Source organism: Protomyctophum bolini (assembly GCF_963924005.1).
Source record: "Protomyctophum bolini genome assembly, chromosome: 7".
Lineage (NCBI taxonomy): Eukaryota > Metazoa > Chordata > Actinopteri > Myctophiformes > Myctophidae > Protomyctophum > Protomyctophum bolini.
Window position 1 is genome coordinate 1,292,724 of NC_137868.1, and position 18,177 is coordinate 1,310,900.

Genomic DNA, 18,177 nt, shown 5'->3' on the forward strand with positions numbered 1-18,177 from the left:
GCGGCAGAGACAGCTGCCGACAAGCGCGTGTCACCCGGCAGTGAGATAGGCACTAGCCAATGGAACAGATGCAGCCGCAGCCCATCCACTGGGCGGGTATTCACTTGTAGTTTTCTTCTTTCACGGAGTCAAACGCCCCCTGGGCAGTGGGCACCTCGAAGTAACATTCTGTCCACTCCAAATTGTTAACAAAACATTGAAAAATCGTCTGAAGAAATGTAAAGCAGTGGTTCTCATGTTTGCTTCAGATCACCCCTGTAATCTTTTCATCCATGGCACCCCTGGCTGAATTACATTGTCATTTACTGTAACCCTGATCCATGATGACATTGAAAATAACTTTATATTTATAAAATAGCGCGTTCACTTCACCCTCCACAGCCCTTCTCATCATCAATAACCTCATTCTCCGTGGTGTAGTGGTTAGGATTCTGCGCTCTCACCGCGGCGGCCCGGGTTCGATCCCCGGTCAGGGAACACTGTTTTATGATGAATTCCTGTTCTGTTCTTTAACTATATAGAAGTGTCTATTTATACGTCTCTAAATGTTTTGATGAATTGAACCATGTGGACCCTGTTGTAAACAAGTGTAATGCTTAATTGGGTCGTTCACTCACAGTTAACAGTATTTGTATTGAGTTTGTGCTTGAAATGTATTGTAATTCTGCAAACTGTTAATAAATATTTAAATCAATAAATCAAAAATATCCTTCTCCTTCTGACACACTTCATTTTTATGCTTGTCGGCAGCTTACATCTGACGCGGAGGAGAGCATCAGATGTAAACTGGCCGTCGCGCAAGTCGTCGGAAAACAAAACTATTGTAGCCTCGGCAGGGAGGCGAACCAGGGTTGCCAATTCCAAAGGCATATACATTAACCACTCGACTAGAGAGTCATAACTTGACAGCCTTGTTGCAACGCAGCAGCATATAGCCTACACTAGAATGCGCCTTTGTGTCAACATCTTGTCACTCACTCACTTGTCACTCTCACGCCCACTTCGCCAACCAAGAAATAGAAGACTACATGCCATTGAATAGGCTTCCGGGTGCGTCCCCTCTCGGGACCGCCCACTTTCCGCAGAGTAGAGCGGAGACGTCTGCTACCTACGATTTCTTTAGGCTATGGTGTGACTGCAGTGTCTCTCTACGTCTTACGCACAGTACGCAGCTACGGTATAATAGTGCAGCTCCCCCTCGACCGAACCACGTCTACTCACACGCACACACACACACGCACACACACACGCATAGTCTCCCTGCCTCTCTCTCGCTCGCACGCACGCGCACCGCACACACTGACTGCATCAAGAGCATTTATTATATTAAGCTGTCGTCTGCCTGGAATCTCCCGTGTGGATGTAGCCTATAGCTATATGCAGGCAGACAGCACCCCTCCCCGAGTCCCGGAACACACACACACACACACACACACACACACACACACACACACGCTACACGCGTGTGCGCACGCGCGCACGCGCACGTCACACACACCGGCATAGGATGTATTTTTGCCGTTGCAAAAAATGATAATGAATCTAAAATGGTATTACATCGTGATCTTTGCTCACTCTATAAGGCTCCGTTACACAAAGCCTAAAAATGCTACTCCGAGTTAGCCTGATTATTTTTACACTGACGAAAACTACATGGAAACTAAGCTATTATATGATGACTAAAACTAAGACTAAATAGTCCGACAATTTCGTCAACAAATAAAAACTAGACTAAGACATCAGGAAGGGACTATAGTAGGCTATAGTGGACAAGAGATCCAGTATTATAAGTAATTTTACACTTTTTAAACTTGTGTTGTTCAATAAGGGGAAAAGATGATTAACATAATGAACAGTATAGGCCTAATGACAACGTTGCTGTGTCTCCATTCACCGTATTAATCACAAATAGGCTACTGTATTTTATCATCATTCACAGTTTCACATATAGAACATATATGACTGAACACATGTCTCTTGCAGTGTTGCTCAACATGTATACAAATGTCCTACAGTTAAAATTATGGTTTATCCACATCATGACAATTATACAGTAGCCTATATATCTGGTTTAGATTCCCCAAATACAGTCTACCAACTGTACTGCACTTATTTCAAAACACTAACAGGTATTAGTATTGTAACTTCTATAGGACATCATCATGAGTGTGTCCATGCGAACTAAACTGTTCGTAAAGTATATAAAATTATCAATAACAAATTAACAATGCAGTTTTCCATTTCTGCCCGAGCCCTGGTGCTGTTCCGCCATCTAGCGGCGATGACGTGAACAACAGGAAGAGCGCACGCGTGTGTTCTTTATAACCCTCTGCGGCGCGTCTCTGTTTCCATTGCGGTCCTATAGACTCAATTCATCAGGGCAGTGGTTCTCAAGGGAGGGTCCGGGCAGGGGTCCTTGAGGGAGTTCCGGGGGGTCCGACCTCAGCTAAATGATAGTTTAACGAAATGGACCCTGATAGTTTAACCACATGGACCCTTATGATTCTGTAACTCAGAGAGTGTAGCCTACAAATGGAACCAAATGGACCCAACACGCTCAAAATTATTTTTTACAATATAAATCGGGGGTCCCAGGGATAGAAATGCCATTAAATGGGGGTCCGGACCGTAGACAAATGCATGTCAAACTGGGGGTCCTTGAAATTAAACGGGTTAATTGATAATCACAGCTAGAGCCGTAAAAATCTTCTCTCATGGGGGTCCCTGGCATATATTTTTCAAATGGGGGTCCACGGGATAATTAGTGTAAATTTTTGGGCCTCCTTGATATGAAGACGTATTCATATTATTATTATTATTATTATTATTATTATTATTATTATTATTATTATTATTATTATAGTAGTAGTAGTATTATTCATATGTTTTTCAGACTGTAGCATTCAAAATGTCAAAGTGTTTTACTATTTGCCTTGAAAGACTACATGTTTGTAGTCCTTCACTCTCTGTTTCCGGGTCACGTTCCTCAGGAACTACACGCATTTTTTTACAAAGCTCTATGGCGTCACTTGTGCATTTTAAAAGCCATATAATAAATAATAAAGTCTACTGTAAACCAACCATCTTGTGAACTCTCCCCTGACTTCAGGTAAAGTTAAATTCTGCTCGTTTTCACCTGTTAACTGTGTTTATAACGATGCATAACAAGTTGAACACAACTGTTTACTAGCATTGTGTGCTATTGGGATAGCTGCTAACGCTAATGCTAACAACATCAATGCATGCAATGCTGTACATGTTTGTACGTCGCTAAATGTTCTGCTGAATTGAACATGGTGGACCCTAGCTGTTGTGAACAAGTGTAATGCTTTGGTTATGGTGTCGTCCACAGTTAACAGAGTTTGTATTGATTGAGTTTGAAGTGTACCTATTTCTGGAAACTGTTCAGAATGGGTACATTTCATTATATATCACAGCATGTAGAATGGGTGCATTTCATTATATATCACAGTTTGTAGAATGGGTGCATTTCATTATATATCACAGTTTGTAGAATGGGTGCATTTCATTATATATCACAGTATAGAATGGGTACATTTCATTATATTTCACAGTTTGTAGAATGGATGCATTTCATTATATATCACAGTATGTAGAATGGGTGCATTTCATTATATATCACAGTTTGTAGAATGGGTGCATTTCATTATATATCACAGTTTGTAGAATGGGTACATTTCATTATATTTCACAGTATGTAGAATGGGTGCATTTCATTATATTTCACAGTATGTAGAATGGGTTTTTTGATTGATTGAACATTTTATTAGACAATTAGATGCAAACAGTACAGTACAGTACAGTACAGGGAACAATCAAGCACAGCATTGGTCCAAAAGGACGGTACCGAAGAAAGACCTTAGCGGTCTTGTTTCCATTCGGGTCCCATGCATTCATTCACAATGACAACAGTGACAACAAACAATACGTTTCTCAAACACACTAAATCTATATGTACAGGTTGGAATAGAAATACATTAATAAAACATAAAAAAGGGGGTGGGAGAGCCTTTTTAAAGGAGACCAGTGATCTGCTTATTATGAGGGAAGGTTGCTGTGAAATGTGAATTTACCCATATTTGTTCTGAAAATGGGTGGTACCAGATCATTATTTACACTCCCTCTTGTATTATGGCTGTGGGAGTTGCTCACCTTTTTGAGGTAATCGGTCCAGTAAATGGGCACTGTGGGCATGGACGGCAGAGCTGCATTTACAATCTTGAATGCTATAGTCCCATTTTCAGTCGATTGACTCTGTCCTCAACACTGAGCCAACCTATGCTATCAAATTGTGTTGCACAGAGGTGGGCCATGGGCCCTAATCCTAGTAACAGTCGGATTCGTTTGTTTTGGGAGGTCTGGAGCTTATTCTTTTGTGACATTGAGATGTTGGAATACCAGGAGGTGCATGCATAGTCAAATAAGGGCTGAATGAGAGCCCCAGCTAGTGTCCTGAGAGCCGTCTTGTTAGCAAATGTGGATATTCTGCCCAAGAATCTTGTTCTCTGATTTACTTTTTTGATCGCTTTTGTTGCCATGCCTTCACCCGTCAGTTTATATTATTTTTCTCTTAATAAAGTCTGTTTCTAGTGTTCCCTTGTAAAGCGCTTTGGGTATTTAGAAAAGCGCTATATAAATCTGAGCTATTATTATTATTATTATTATTGTTGTCCAGATATACAGCCCAGATATCTAACCACTTCTTTGTTAGCTATTACTATGTCATCAATACTGACCTTAAAATCCTTTACAATTAACCTATTGATTCAGGGAATGGTTGGACCCAAAAAGAATGGAATCTGTTTTACCATTTCATTATATTTCACAGTATGTAGAATGGGTGCATTTCATTGTATTTCACAGTACGTAGACTGGGTGCATTTCATTATATTTCACAGTATGTAGAATGGGTACATTTCATTATATTTCACAGCATGTAGAATGGGTGCATTTCATTATATTTCACAGCATGTAGAATGGATACATTTCATTATATTTCACAGTATGTAGAATGGGTGCATTTCATTATATTTCACAGTATGTAGAAAGGGTGCATTTCATTATATTTCACAGTATGTAGAATGGGTGCATTTCATTATATTTCACAGTATGTAGAATGGGTACATTTCATTATATTTCACAGTATGTAGAATGGGTGCATTTCATTATATTTCACAGTATGTAGAATGGGTACATTTCATTATATTTCACAGTATGTAGAATGGGTACATTTCATTATATTTCACAGTATGTAGAATGGGTGCATTTCATTATATTTCACAGTATGTAGAATGGGTACATTTCATGTACCCAGGCTGATAAAGCATTACGCTTGTTTACAACAAACAGTCTGTCATAATTTTATTATTCAGACTCCACCATGGCCCGTAGCACTTGCCCTAGCCTAGCCCCTTAGATAGCACTTTATGTAGACTTGGATAGCATTTTAAACAGACTTATAGCTCGTTACGTAGACAGAACTAGAATTGCATTTCATGTAGTCATATTAGCACTTTATAGTACACATGTATATATATATATATATATAATATAGTATAGTATGTATAGTTGACAATAGATACTCCACTGTTACGTTCTTTTAGTTTTTTCATGATTCATGATAACTACTTATGTGATGTATGCCATGCTTTTATTTTTTTGTTTTTTGCTTAAATGTAAGTCGCTCTGGATCAAGAGCGTCTGCTAAATGCCTAAATTGTAAATTGTATTATATTAAGCACGAGCATCATGTGAACCATGGCTGTTCGTAGTGCAAACCGTGCGATTGTGTGTGTAGTTCCATGTAGGATAGGATAGGATACTAGTGGATAGTAATGGAGACCACTGTGTGTAGTTCCATGTAGGATAGGATAGGATACTAGTGGATAGTAATGGAGACCACTGTGTGTAGTTCCATGTAGGATAGGATAGGATACTAGTGGATAGTAATGGAGACCACTGTGTGTAGTTCCATGCAGGATAGGATAGTTCAATTCAAAGGAGCTTCATTGGCGTGAGAAAACGTTCGTTTACATTGCCAAAGCAAGTGTCAAAATATAATATAAATCACACCCGTGTGAAGTGAGGGGCGCGCCTCCTATCATCACCTGTCCTCCGTGACCTTCACTGGCTACCGGTTAAACAAAGAATCCACTTCAAAACACTCCTGACCACCTACAAAGCACTAAATAACCTGGCTCCCCCATACCTCTGTGACCTCCTCAAACGCCATGCCCCCTCCCTCCCCGCTCCCTCAGGTCTGGTGAGGCAAACCTCCTCGACGTCCCCAAAACCAAACGCCGTACGTGGGAGGACAGAGCTTTCGCCTTTGCTGCCCCAACCCTGTGGAATGCCCTCCCTAAGGCACTCAGAGATGCCCCCCACCCTTCAAACCTTCAAATCCACCCTCAAGACCCACCTCTTCAAAATTGCCTTCCCTATAGCTAACCCTTTTCAATGTCTTTTAATGTTCTTCAGCTTTTAGTGTTATTTTTCCTTTTTTCTATTAAAGTTGTTTTTAATGTGTTGTTACCTCTGTAAAGGTAACATGTAAAGCGTCCTTGGGTACTCAGAAAAGCGCTATATAAGTTTGAGATATTATTATTATTATCCACGTCCACGTTCCCCCACATTCCCCCCACCATGGGGGTCAAGAGCTTTCAGCCGCTATTCCTATTTTGTTTGGCTAGTATATAGCAGTTCATATGTGTATGTATCTCTGAATGTTATGATGAATTGAACAAGGTGAACCCTCTTGTAATACAAGTGTCGTGCTATAGTGGGTCGTCCACTCTGTTGCCCCCACGACCCGACTACGGATAAGCGGTTGAAGATGCATGGATGGATGGATGGATGGACTCACAGTTAACTCTTTGTCTTTGTTTTGAGTTGTGCTTGAAATGTACTGTAATTCTGCAAACAAATTCTACATACTTCAATCTATGCTGTTCTTCCTCTGCTCTCAGCGATCTCCCCGTTGGCGCGGCCGGCCGGTCGGTCATGGGTCGTCTCCGCAGCGAGCTGTGTCCCGTGTGCTTCAAGTCGGCGCCGGTCATCTCGCAGCACCTGTACCTCAAACACGGCATGGTGAACCGCCAGGAGCGAGGCATCGCCATGCACCTGGCCCGGGGCTGGGGCAGCGGGAAGTGTCGCAGGCCCTGCCGCCTGGCCCACTGTGATCGACTGTTTACAGGTTAGTGTCTCCCGGCCCCACTGTGAACGACTGTTTACAGGTTAGTGTCTCCCGGCCCCACTGTGAACGACTGTTTACAGGTTAGTGTCTCCTGGCCCCACTGTGATCGACTGTTTACAGGTTAGTGTCTCCCGGCCCCACTGTGATCGACTGTTTACAGGTTAGTGTCTCCCGGCCCCACTGTGATCGACTGTTTACAGGTTAGTGTCTCCCGGCCCCACTGTGAACGACTGTTTACAGGTTAGTGTCTCCCGGCCCCACTGTGATCGACTGTTTACAGGTTAGTGTCTCCCGGCCCCACTGTGAACGACTGTTTACAGGTTAGTGTCTCCTGGCCCCACTGTGATCGACTGTTTACAGGTTAGTGTCTCCCGGCCCCACTGTGAACGACTGTTTACAGGTTAGTGTCTCCTGGCCCCACTGTGAACGACTGTTTACAGGTTAGTGTCTCCTGGCCCCACTGTGAACGACTGTTTACAGGTTAGTGTCTCCTGGCCCCACTGTGATCGACTGTTTACAGGTTAGTGTCTCCTGGCCCCACTGTGAACGACTGTTTACAGGTTAGTGTCTCCCGGCCCCACTGTGAACGACTGTTTACAGGTTAGTGTCTCCTGGCCCCACTGTGAACGACTGTTTACAGGTTAGTGTCTCCCGGCCCCACTGTGAACGACTGTTTACAGGTTAGTGTCTCCCGGCCCCACTGTGAACGACTGTTTACAGGTTAGTGTCTCCTGGCCCCACTGTGAACGACTGTTTACAGGTTCGTGTCTCCTGGCCCCACTGTGAACGACTGTTTACAGGTTAGTGTCTCCCGTCCCCACTGTGATCGACTGTTTACAGGTTAGTGTCTCCCGGCCCCACTGTGAACGACTGTTTACAGGTTAGTGTCTCCTGGCCCCACTGTGAACGACTGTTTACAGGTTAGTGTCTCCCGGCCCCACTGTGAACGACTGTTTACAGGTTAGTGTCTCCCGGCCCCACTGTGATCGACTGTTTACAGGTTAGTGTCTCCCGGCCCCACTGTGAACGACTGTTTACAGGTTAGTGTCTCCTGGCCCCACTGTGATCGACTGTTTACAGGTTAGTGTCTCCTGGCCCCACTGTGAACGACTGTTTACAGGTTAGTGTCTCCCGGCCCCACTGTGATCGACTGTTTACAGGTTAGTGTCTCCCGGCCCCACTGTGAACGACTGTTTACAGGTTAGTGTCTCCCGGCCCCACTGTGAACGACTGTTTACAGGTTAGTGTCTCCTGGCCCCACTGTGAACGACTGTTTACAGGTTAGTGTCTCCCGGCCCCACTGTGAACGACTGTTTACAGGTTAGTGTCTCCCGGCCCCACTGTGAACGACTGTTTACAGGTTAGTGTCTCCCGGCCCCACTGTGAACGACTGTTTACAGGTTAGTGTCTCCCGGCCCCACTGTGAACGACTGTTTACAGGTTAGTGTCTCCCGGCCCCACTGTGAACGACTGTTTACAGGTTAGTGTCTTGAATAGTTTCAGTCACATTTTAGTTTAACCTGGAATGTGTTTAGTCTAGTTTTAGTCGACTAAATGTCATGAGATTTTAGTCGCCTAAATCTGCAGGTGATTTAGTCGACTAAAATGTGTTTTGGCGGGCCTTGATTTTACACTTGCTGAAAATAGCCGGTCTACAAGCTCACAAACGCGTCGCGTTGTGAGCTTGTAGATCTGCTATTTTCAGCAAGTGTAACCAAGTGTAGACTGACTTATACTGGATCTCTTGTCCACTAGTCCCTTGCTAACATTTGAGTCTAGTTGTTAACTGTTGACAAAATTGTCAATACATTCAGTCTTAGTTTTAGTCACCGTAGCTTAGTTTTCATTTAGTTTCCATTGTGTTTCCGAACATTTTTCGTTTTAGGTTTTATGACCACCATCAATAAGGGCCTTTCTCGGCCCCGCCCCCTCTCCCATTGTTTATATTGTGTGAAGGATCCAAGATGGATCCAATATGTCATATATGGGATTTGGGGAGTCTTACCTCACAGTCCACAGGCAAATCAGAGCACTTGGTTTGAGCCAGAAAACCCCCATTCCACAGACAATAAAATGGGGGCGGGGGGGGGGGGGGGGGGGGCAGAGGTGAGCGGGCGGGGTCGACATATGACCTCACTGGGCTGCATTCAAGACACCTGCCTTGTGTCTGACACCTGCCTTGTGTCTGACACCTGCCTTGTGTCTGACACCTGACTTGTGTCTGACACCTGACTTGTGTCTGACACCTGCCTTGTGTCTGAACACGGGTGCAGTACGTTGTTCAGACTAGTCATTGTGCCGAAAAATGACAACCCACCTCATCTCCTACCCTAACCATAACCGCAAGCACGGGAGCAGACGCTAGTCTGCAATGTCGGACCAGAGGTGAGCGGGCGGGGTCGACATATGACCTCACTGGGCTGCATTCAAGACACCTGCCTTGTGTCTGACACCTGCCTTGTGTCTGACACCTGCCTTGTGTCTGACACCTGCCTTGTGTCTGAACACAGCTTTGATGGATGTGTTCTGCCCCCCTCCCTCCCCCTCATCACACAAAATGTTTGGTCAAACCATATGGGGTTCCATTGAAAATGCATTTAATGGAGTGGCCATTAAAACACAGACACAAGACAAACGCAAGACAGGCGTCTTGAATTTGTGAACGCAGCCCAGTAAGGCCACGCCCCCCCTCCTGGTGCTGCAGCCATCTTGGATCCTAAAACACAGGGAGAGAGGCGGGGCCGAGAAAGGCCCTTATCTACTGAATGATAAAACCCCCCCACAGACCACAGACAATCTACTGACCCCAGACCACAGACAATCTACTGACCCCAGACCACAGACAATCTACTGACCCAGACCACAGACAATCTACTGACCCCAGACCACAGACAATCTACTGACCCAGACCACAGACAATCTACTGACCACAGACAATCTACTGACCCAGACCACAGACAATCTACTGACCCCAGACAATCTACTGACCCAGACCACAGACAATCTACTGACCCAGACCACAGACAATCTACTGACCCAGACCACAGACAATCTACTGAATGATACAAGTTCGGGTTTTTGGCGTGTAATTGAGCTCAGAAAACCTTAAAAAAAAACAAGAAAAAAATACAATAAAGTGAATTTGTTTTGAATGTCCCGACCCCCTTCTAAAGGTGAGCTACCCTCCGAGCCTGGACAACGGAGCGCGGCCTGGCGGATGGAACTCCTGCGACGGCTGGCCCAACTTCGGGCAACAAACCCCGCCCCTCCGCTCGTCAGCACCCTGGACCTGGTTAACGAGCGGCAGCTGCTGGAACGCCTGGCCGCGAGGGCGCCGGCATCAGCGCCCCCCCTGGCCACGCGCAGGGCAACACGTAGGGCCACGAGTAGCGCCAGGGCCGGCCCTGGATCCGCTGCACCGGGGTCCACAGCACCGAAGACAAAGACGCCACCAGTGGCACCGCCAAGGCCCCTAGTTGAGCCTCCCTCACCGGCCACACGCAGGGCCACACGTGGGGCCACACGTGGGGCCAGGGCCGGCCCTGGATCCGTGCCACCGGGGTCCACGGCACCAAAGACACCACTAGGGGCACCGCCAAGGTAGGGATGATGTTAACCCCCTTTCAGGACGGGAAACCCGTTATTCAGTATTTCACCCGTGACGTGAGCGCCAACTAACAAACAATATAATTCATTCATCAAATCCCATTTGATAAAAGACAAACTGCATTTAAATTAATTAAAGCGACTCATGGTGTCTTTAGGCTTATTCTGACTCATACTTTTAAAGATTAAAGAACAGCTGCTACACATGTGTCAGTCTAGAAGGAACAGTAATGTGCCTATGTCACATTCTCTCCCAGCAGGGAGTCACCTATATGTGATCAGGTGCCTATAGCAAGCCAGTGGGCTTGTCGGGGTGGTGTTGCAGTCCTAGTGTTGCTGTATTACTGTATTACAGTGGGCTTGTCGGGGTGGTGTTGCAGTCCTAGTGTTGCTGTATTACTGTATTACAGTGGGCTTGTCGGGGTGGTGATGCAGTCCTAGTGTTGCTGTATTACTGTATTACAGTGGGCTTGTCGGGGTGGTGATGCAGTCCTAGTGTTGCTGTATTACTGTATTACAGTGGGCTTGTCGGAGTGATGTTGCAGTCCTAGTGTTGCTGTATTACTGTATTACAGTGGGCTTGTCGGGGTGGTGATGCAGTCCTAGTGTTGCTGTATTACTGTATTACAGTGGGCTTGTCGGGGTGGTGATGCAGTCCTAGTGTTGCTGTATTACTGTATTACAGTGGGCTTGTCGGGGTGGTGATGCAGTCCTAGTGTTGCTGTATTACTGTATTACAGTGGGCTTGTCGGGGTGGTGATGCAGTCCTAGTGTTGCTGTATTACTGTATTACAGTGGGCTTGTCGGGGTGGTGATGCAGTCCTAGTGTTGCTGTATTACTGTATTACAGTGGGCTTGTCGGGGTGGTGATGCAGTCCTAGTGTTGCTGTATTACTGTATTACAGTGGGCTTGTCGGGGTGGTGATGCAGTCCTAGTGTTGCTGTATTACTGTATTACAGTGGGCTTGTCGGGGTGGTGATGCAGTCCTAGTGTTGCTGTATTACTGTATTACAGTGGGCTTGTCGGGGTGGTGTTGCAGTCCTAGTGTTGCTGTATTACTGTATTACAGTGGGCTTGTCGGGGTGGTGTTGCAGTCCTAGTGTTGCTGTATTACTGTATTACAGTGGGCTTGTCGGGGTGGTGATGCAGTCCTAGTGTTGCTGTATTACTGTATTACAGTGGGCTTGTCGGGGTGGTGTTGCAGTCCTAGTGTTGCTGTATTACTGTATTACAGTGGGCTTGTCGGGGTGGTGATGCAGTCCTAGTGTTGCTGTATTACTGTATTACAGTGGGCTTGTCGGGGTGGTGATGCAGTCCTAGTGTTGCTGTATTACTGTATTACAGTGGGCTTGTCGGGGTGGTGATGCAGTCCTAGTGTTGCTGTATTACTGTATTACAGTGGGCTTGTCGGGGTGGTGATGCAGTCCTAGTGTTGCTGTATTACTGTATTACAGTGGGCTTGTCGGGGTGGTGATGCAGTCCTAGTGTTGCTGTATTACTGTATTACAGTGGGCTTGTCGGGGTGGTGTTGCAGTCCTAGTGTTGCTGTATTACTGTATTACAGTGGGCTTGTCGGGGTGGTGTTGCAGTCCTAGTGTTGCTGTATTACTGTATTACAGTGGGCTTGTCGGGGTGGTGTTGCAGTCCTAGTGTTGCTGTATTACTGTATTACAGTGGGCTTGTCGGGGTGGTGATGCAGTCTAGTGTTGCTGTATTACTGTATTACAGTGGGCTTGTCGGGGTGGTGATGCAGTCCTAGTGTTGCTGTATTACTGTATTACAGTGGGCTTGTCGGGGTGGTGATGCAGTCCTAGTGTTGCTGTATTACTGTATTACAGTGGGCTTGTCGGGGTGGTGATGCAGTCCTAGTGTTGCTGTATTACTGTATTACAGTGGGCTTGTCGGGGTGGTGATGCAGTCCTAGTGTTGCTGTATTACTGTATTACAGTGGGCTTGTCGGGGTGGTGATGCAGTCCTAGTGTTGCTGTATTACTGTATTACAGTGGGCTTGTCGGGGTGGTGATGCAGTCCTAGTGTTGCTGTATTACTGTATTACAGTGGGCTTGTCGGGGTGGTGTTGCAGTCCTAGTGTTGCTGTATTACTGTATTACAGTGGGCTTGTCGGGGTGGTGTTGCAGTCCTAGTGTTGCTGTATTACTGTATTACAGTGGGCTTGTCGGGGTGGTGATGCAGTCCTAGTGTTGCTGTATTACTGTATTACAGTGGGCTTGTCGGGGTGGTGATGCAGTCCTAGTGTTGCTGTATTACTGTATTACAGTGGGCTTGTCGGGGTGGTGATGCAGTCCTAGTGTTGCTGTATTACTGTATTACAGTGGGCTTGTCGGGGTGGTGTTGCAGTCCTAGTGTTGCTGTATTACTGTATTACAGTGGGCTTGTCGGGGTGGTGATGCAGTCCTAGTGTTGCTGTATTACTGTATTACAGTGGGCTTGTCGGGGTGGTGTTGCAGTCCTAGTGTTGCTGTATTACTGTATTACAGTGGGCTTGTCGGGGTGGTGATGCAGTCCTAGTGTTGCTGTATTACTGTATTACAGTGGGCTTGTCGGGGTGGTGATGCAGTCCTAGTGTTGCTGTATTACTGTATTACAGTGGGCTTGTCGGGGTGGTGATGCAGTCTAGTGTTGCTGTATTACTGTATTACAGTGGGCTTGTCGGGGTGGTGATGCAGTCCTAGTGTTGCTGTATTACTGTATTACAGTGGGCTTGTCGGGGTGGTGATGCAGTCCTAGTGTTGCTGTATTACTGTATTACAGTGGGCTTGTCGGGGTGGTGATGCAGTCCTAGTGTTGCTGTATTACTGTATTACAGTGGGCTTGTCGGGGTGGTGATGCAGTCTAGTGTTGCTGTATTACTGTATTACAGTGGGCTTGTCGGGGTGGTGATGCAGTCTAGTGTTGCTGTATTACTGTATTACAGTGGGCTTGTCGGGGTGGTGATGCAGTCTAGTGTTGCTGTATTACTGTATTACAGTGGGCTTGTCGGGGTGGTGTTGCAGTCCTAGTGTTGCTGTATTACTGTATTACAGTGGGCTTGTCGGGGTGGTGATGCAGTCCTAGTGTTGCTGTATTACTGTATTACAGTGGGCTTGTCGGGGTGGTGTTGCAGTCCTAGTGTTGCTGTATTACTGTATTACAGTGGGCTTGTCGGGGTGGTGATGCAGTCCTAGTGTTGCTGTATTACTGTATTACAGTGGGCTTGTCGGGGTGGTGATGCAGTCCTAGTGTTGCTGTATTACTGTATTACAGTGGGCTTGTCGGGGTGGTGATGCAGTCCTAGTGTTGCTGTATTACTGTATTACAGTGGGCTTGTCGGGGTGGTGATGCAGTCCTAGTGTTGCTGTATTACTGTATTACAGTGGGCTTGTCGGGGTGGTGATGCAGTCCTAGTGTTGCTGTATTACTGTATTACAGTGGGCTTGTCGGGGTGGTGTTGCAGTCCTAGTGTTGCTGTATTACTGTATTACAGTGGGCTTGTCGGGGTGGTGTTGCAGTCCTAGTGTTGCTGTATTACTGTATTACAGTGGGCTTGTCGGGGTGGTGTTGCAGTCCTAGTGTTGCTGTATTACTGTATTACAGTGGGCTTGTCGGGGTGGTGATGCAGTCCTAGTGTTGCTGTATTACTGTATTACAGTGGGCTTGTCGGGGTGGTGATGCAGTCTAGTGTTGCTGTATTACTGTATTACAGTGGGCTTGTCGGGGTGGTGATGCAGTCTAGTGTTGCTGTATTACTGTATTACAGTCTAGTGTTGCTGTATTACTGTATTACAGTGGGCTTGTCGGGGTGATGTTGCAGTCCTAGTGTTGCTGTATTACTGTATTACAGTGGGCTTGTCGGGGTGATGTTGCAGTCCTAGTGTTGCTGTATTACTGTATTACAGTGGGCTTGTCGGGGTGATGTTGCAGTCCTAGTGTTGCTGTATTACTGTATTACAGTGGGCTTGTCGGGGTGATGTTGCAGTCCTAGTGTTGCTGTATTACTGTATTACAGTGGGCTTGTCGGGGTGGTGATGCAGTCCTAGTGTTGCTGTATTACTGTATTACAGTGGGCTTGTCGGGGTGGTGATGCAGTCTAGTGTTGCTGTATTACTGTATTACAGTCTAGTGTTGCTGTATTACTGTATTACAGTGGGCTTGTCGGGGTGGTGATGCAGTCCTAGTGTTGCTGTATTACTGTATTACAGTGGGCTTGTCGGGGTGATGTTGCAGTCCTAGTGTTGCTGTATTACTGTATTACAGTGGGCTTGTCGGGGTGGTGTTGCAGTCCTAGTGTTGCTGTATTACTGTATTACAGTGGGCTTGTCGGGGTGGTGATGCAGTCCTAGTGTTGCTGTATTACTGTATTACAGTGGGCTTGTCGGGGTGGTGATGCAGTCCTAGTGTTGCTGTATTACTGTATTACAGTGGGCTTGTCGGGGTGGTGATGCAGTCCTAGTGTTGCTGTATTACTGTATTACAGTGGGCTTGTCGGGGTGATGTTGCAGTCCTAGTGTTGCTGTATTACTGTATTACAGTGGGCTTGTCGGGGTGGTGATGCAGTCCTAGTGTTGCTGTATTACTGTATTACAGTGGGCTTGTCGGGGTGGTGATGCAGTCCTAGTGTTGCTGTATTACTGTATTACAGTGGGCTTGTCGGGGTGGTGATGCAGTCTAGTGTTGCTGTATTACTGTATTACAGTCTAGTGTTGCTGTATTACTGTATTACAGTGGGCTTGTCGGGGTGATGTTGCAGTCCTAGTGTTGCTGTATTACTGTATTACAGTGGGCTTGTCGGGGTGGTGATGCAGTCCTAGTGTTGCTGTATTACTGTATTACAGTGGGCTTGTCGGGGTGGTGATGCAGTCTAGTGTTGCTGTATTACTGTATTACAGTCTAGTGTTGCTGTATTACTGTATTACAGTGGGCTTGTCGGGGTGGTGATGCAGTCTAGTGTTGCTGTATTACTGTATTACAGTGGGCTTGTCGGGGTGATGTTGCAGTCCTAGTGTTGCTGTATTACTGTATTACAGTGGGCTTGTCGGGGTGGTGTTGCAGTCCTAGTGTTGCTGTATTACTGTATTACAGTGGGCTTGTCGGGGTGGTGATGCAGTCCTAGTGTTGCTGTATTACTGTATTACAGTGGGCTTGTCGGGGTGGTGATGCAGTCCTAGTGTTGCTGTATTACTGTATTACAGTGGGCTTGTCGGGGTGGTGATGCAGTCCTAGTGTTGCTGTATTACTGTATTACAGTGGGCTTGTCGGGGTGGTGATGCAGTCCTAGTGTTGCTGTATTACTGTATTACAGTGGGCTTGTCGGGGTGATGTTGCAGTCCTAGTGTTGCTGTATTACTGTATTACAGTGGGCTTGTCGGGGTGGTGATGCAGTCCTAGTGTTGCTGTATTACTGTATTACAGTGGGCTTGTCGGGGTGGTGATGCAGTCCTAGTGTTGCTGTATTACTGTATTACAGTGGGCTTGTCGGGGTGGTGATGCAGTCCTAGTGTTGCTGTATTACTGTATTACAGTGGGCTTGTCGGGGTGGTGATGCAGTCCTAGTGTTGCTGTATTACTGTATTACAGTGGGCTTGTCGGGGTGGTGATGCAGTCCTAGTGTTGCTGTATTACTGTATTACAGTGGGCTTGTCGGGGTGGTGATGCAGTCCTAGTGTTGCTGTATTACTGTATTACAGTGGGCTTGTCGGGGTGGTGATGCAGTCCTAGTGTTGCTGTATTACTGTATTACAGTGGGCTTGTCGGGGTGGTGATGCAGTCCTAGTGTTGCTGTATTACTGTATTACAGTGGGCTTGTCGGGGTGGTGATGCAGTCCTAGTGTTGCTGTATTACTGTATTACAGTGGGCTTGTCGGGGTGGTGATGCAGTCCTAGTGTTGCTGTATTACTGTATTACAGTGGGCTTGTCGGGGTGGTGATGCAGTCCTAGTGTTGCTGTATTACTGTATTACAGTGGGCTTGTCGGGGTGGTGATGCAGTCCTAGTGTTGCTGTATTACTGTATTACAGTGGGCTTGTCGGGGTGGTGATGCAGTCCTAGTGTTGCTGTATTACTGTATTACAGTGGGCTTGTCGGGGTGGTGATGCAGTCCTAGTGTTGCTGTATTACTGTATTACAGTGGGCTTGTCGGGGTGGTGATGCAGTCCTAGTGTTGCTGTATTACTGTATTACAGTGGGCTTGTCGGGGTGGTGTTGCAGTCCTAGTGTTGCTGTATTACTGTATTACAGTGGGCTTGTCGGGGTGGTGATGCAGTCCTAGTGTTGCTGTATTACTGTATTACAGTGGGCTTGTCGGGGTGGTGATGCAGTCCTAGTGTTGCTGTATTACTGTATTACAGTGGGCTTGTCGGGGTGGTGATGCAGTCCTAGTGTTGCTGTATTACTGTATTACAGTGGGCTTGTCGGGGTGATGTTGCAGTCCTAGTGTTGCTGTATTACTGTATTACAGTGGGCTTGTCGGGGTGGTGATGCAGTCCTAGTGTTGCTGTATTACTGTATTACAGTGGGCTTGTCGGGGTGGTGATGCAGTCCTAGTGTTGCTGTATTACTGTATTACAGTGGGCTTGTCGGGGTGGTGATGCAGTCCTAGTGTTGCTGTATTACTGTATTACAGTGGGCTTGTCGGGGTGGTGATGCAGTCCTAGTGTTGCTGTATTACTGTATTACAGTGGGCTTGTCGGGGTGGTGATGCAGTCCTAGTGTTGCTGTATTACTGTATTACAGTGGGCTTGTCGGGGTGGTGATGCAGTCCTAGTGTTGCTGTATTACTGTATTACAGTGGGCTTGTCGGGGTGGTGATGCAGTCCTAGTGTTGCTGTATTACTGTATTACAGTGGGCTTGTCGGGGTGGTGATGCAGTCCTAGTGTTGCTGTATTACTGTATTACAGTGGGCTTGTCGGGGTGGTGATGCAGTCCTAGTGTTGCTGTATTACTGTATTACAGTGGGCTTGTCGGGGTGGTGATGCAGTCCTAGTGTTGCTGTATTACTGTATTACAGTGGGCTTGTCGGGGTGGTGATGCAGTCCTAGTGTTGCTGTATTACTGTATTACAGTGGGCTTGTCGGGGTGGTGATGCAGTCCTAGTGTTGCTGTATTACTGTATTACAGTGGGCTTGTCGGGGTGGTGTTGCAGTCCTAGTGTTGCTGTATTACTGTATTACAGTGGGCTTGTCGGGGTGGTGATGCAGTCCTAGTGTTGCTGTATTACTGTATTACAGTGGGCTTGTCGGGGTGGTGATGCAGTCCTAGTGTTGCTGTATTACTGTATTACAGTGGGCTTGTCGGGGTGGTGATGCAGTCCTAGTGTTGCTGTATTACTGTATTACAGTGGGCTTGTCGGGGTGGTGATGC

The 18,177-nt window shown here is 46.5% G+C and overlaps 1 protein-coding gene across 1 annotated transcript in view; it reads left to right on the forward strand.

Moving 5' to 3' along the window:
- Positions 1-2,980: 2,980 nt before the first annotated feature.
- Positions 2,981-18,177, forward strand: part of LOC308317941 (uncharacterized protein) — a gene marked incomplete at its 3' end in the record, with an annotated part of 44,872 nt that continues 29,675 nt past the window's right edge. Inside the window, exons 1-3 of the mRNA XM_080767286.1 lie at positions 2,981-3,109; positions 6,987-7,213; positions 10,387-10,813. Coding sequence (XP_080623412.1) covers positions 7,021-7,213; positions 10,387-10,813 — 620 coding nt within the window. The 5' untranslated portion in view covers positions 2,981-3,109; positions 6,987-7,020. The remainder of the gene's footprint in view (positions 3,110-6,986; positions 7,214-10,386; positions 10,814-18,177) is intronic.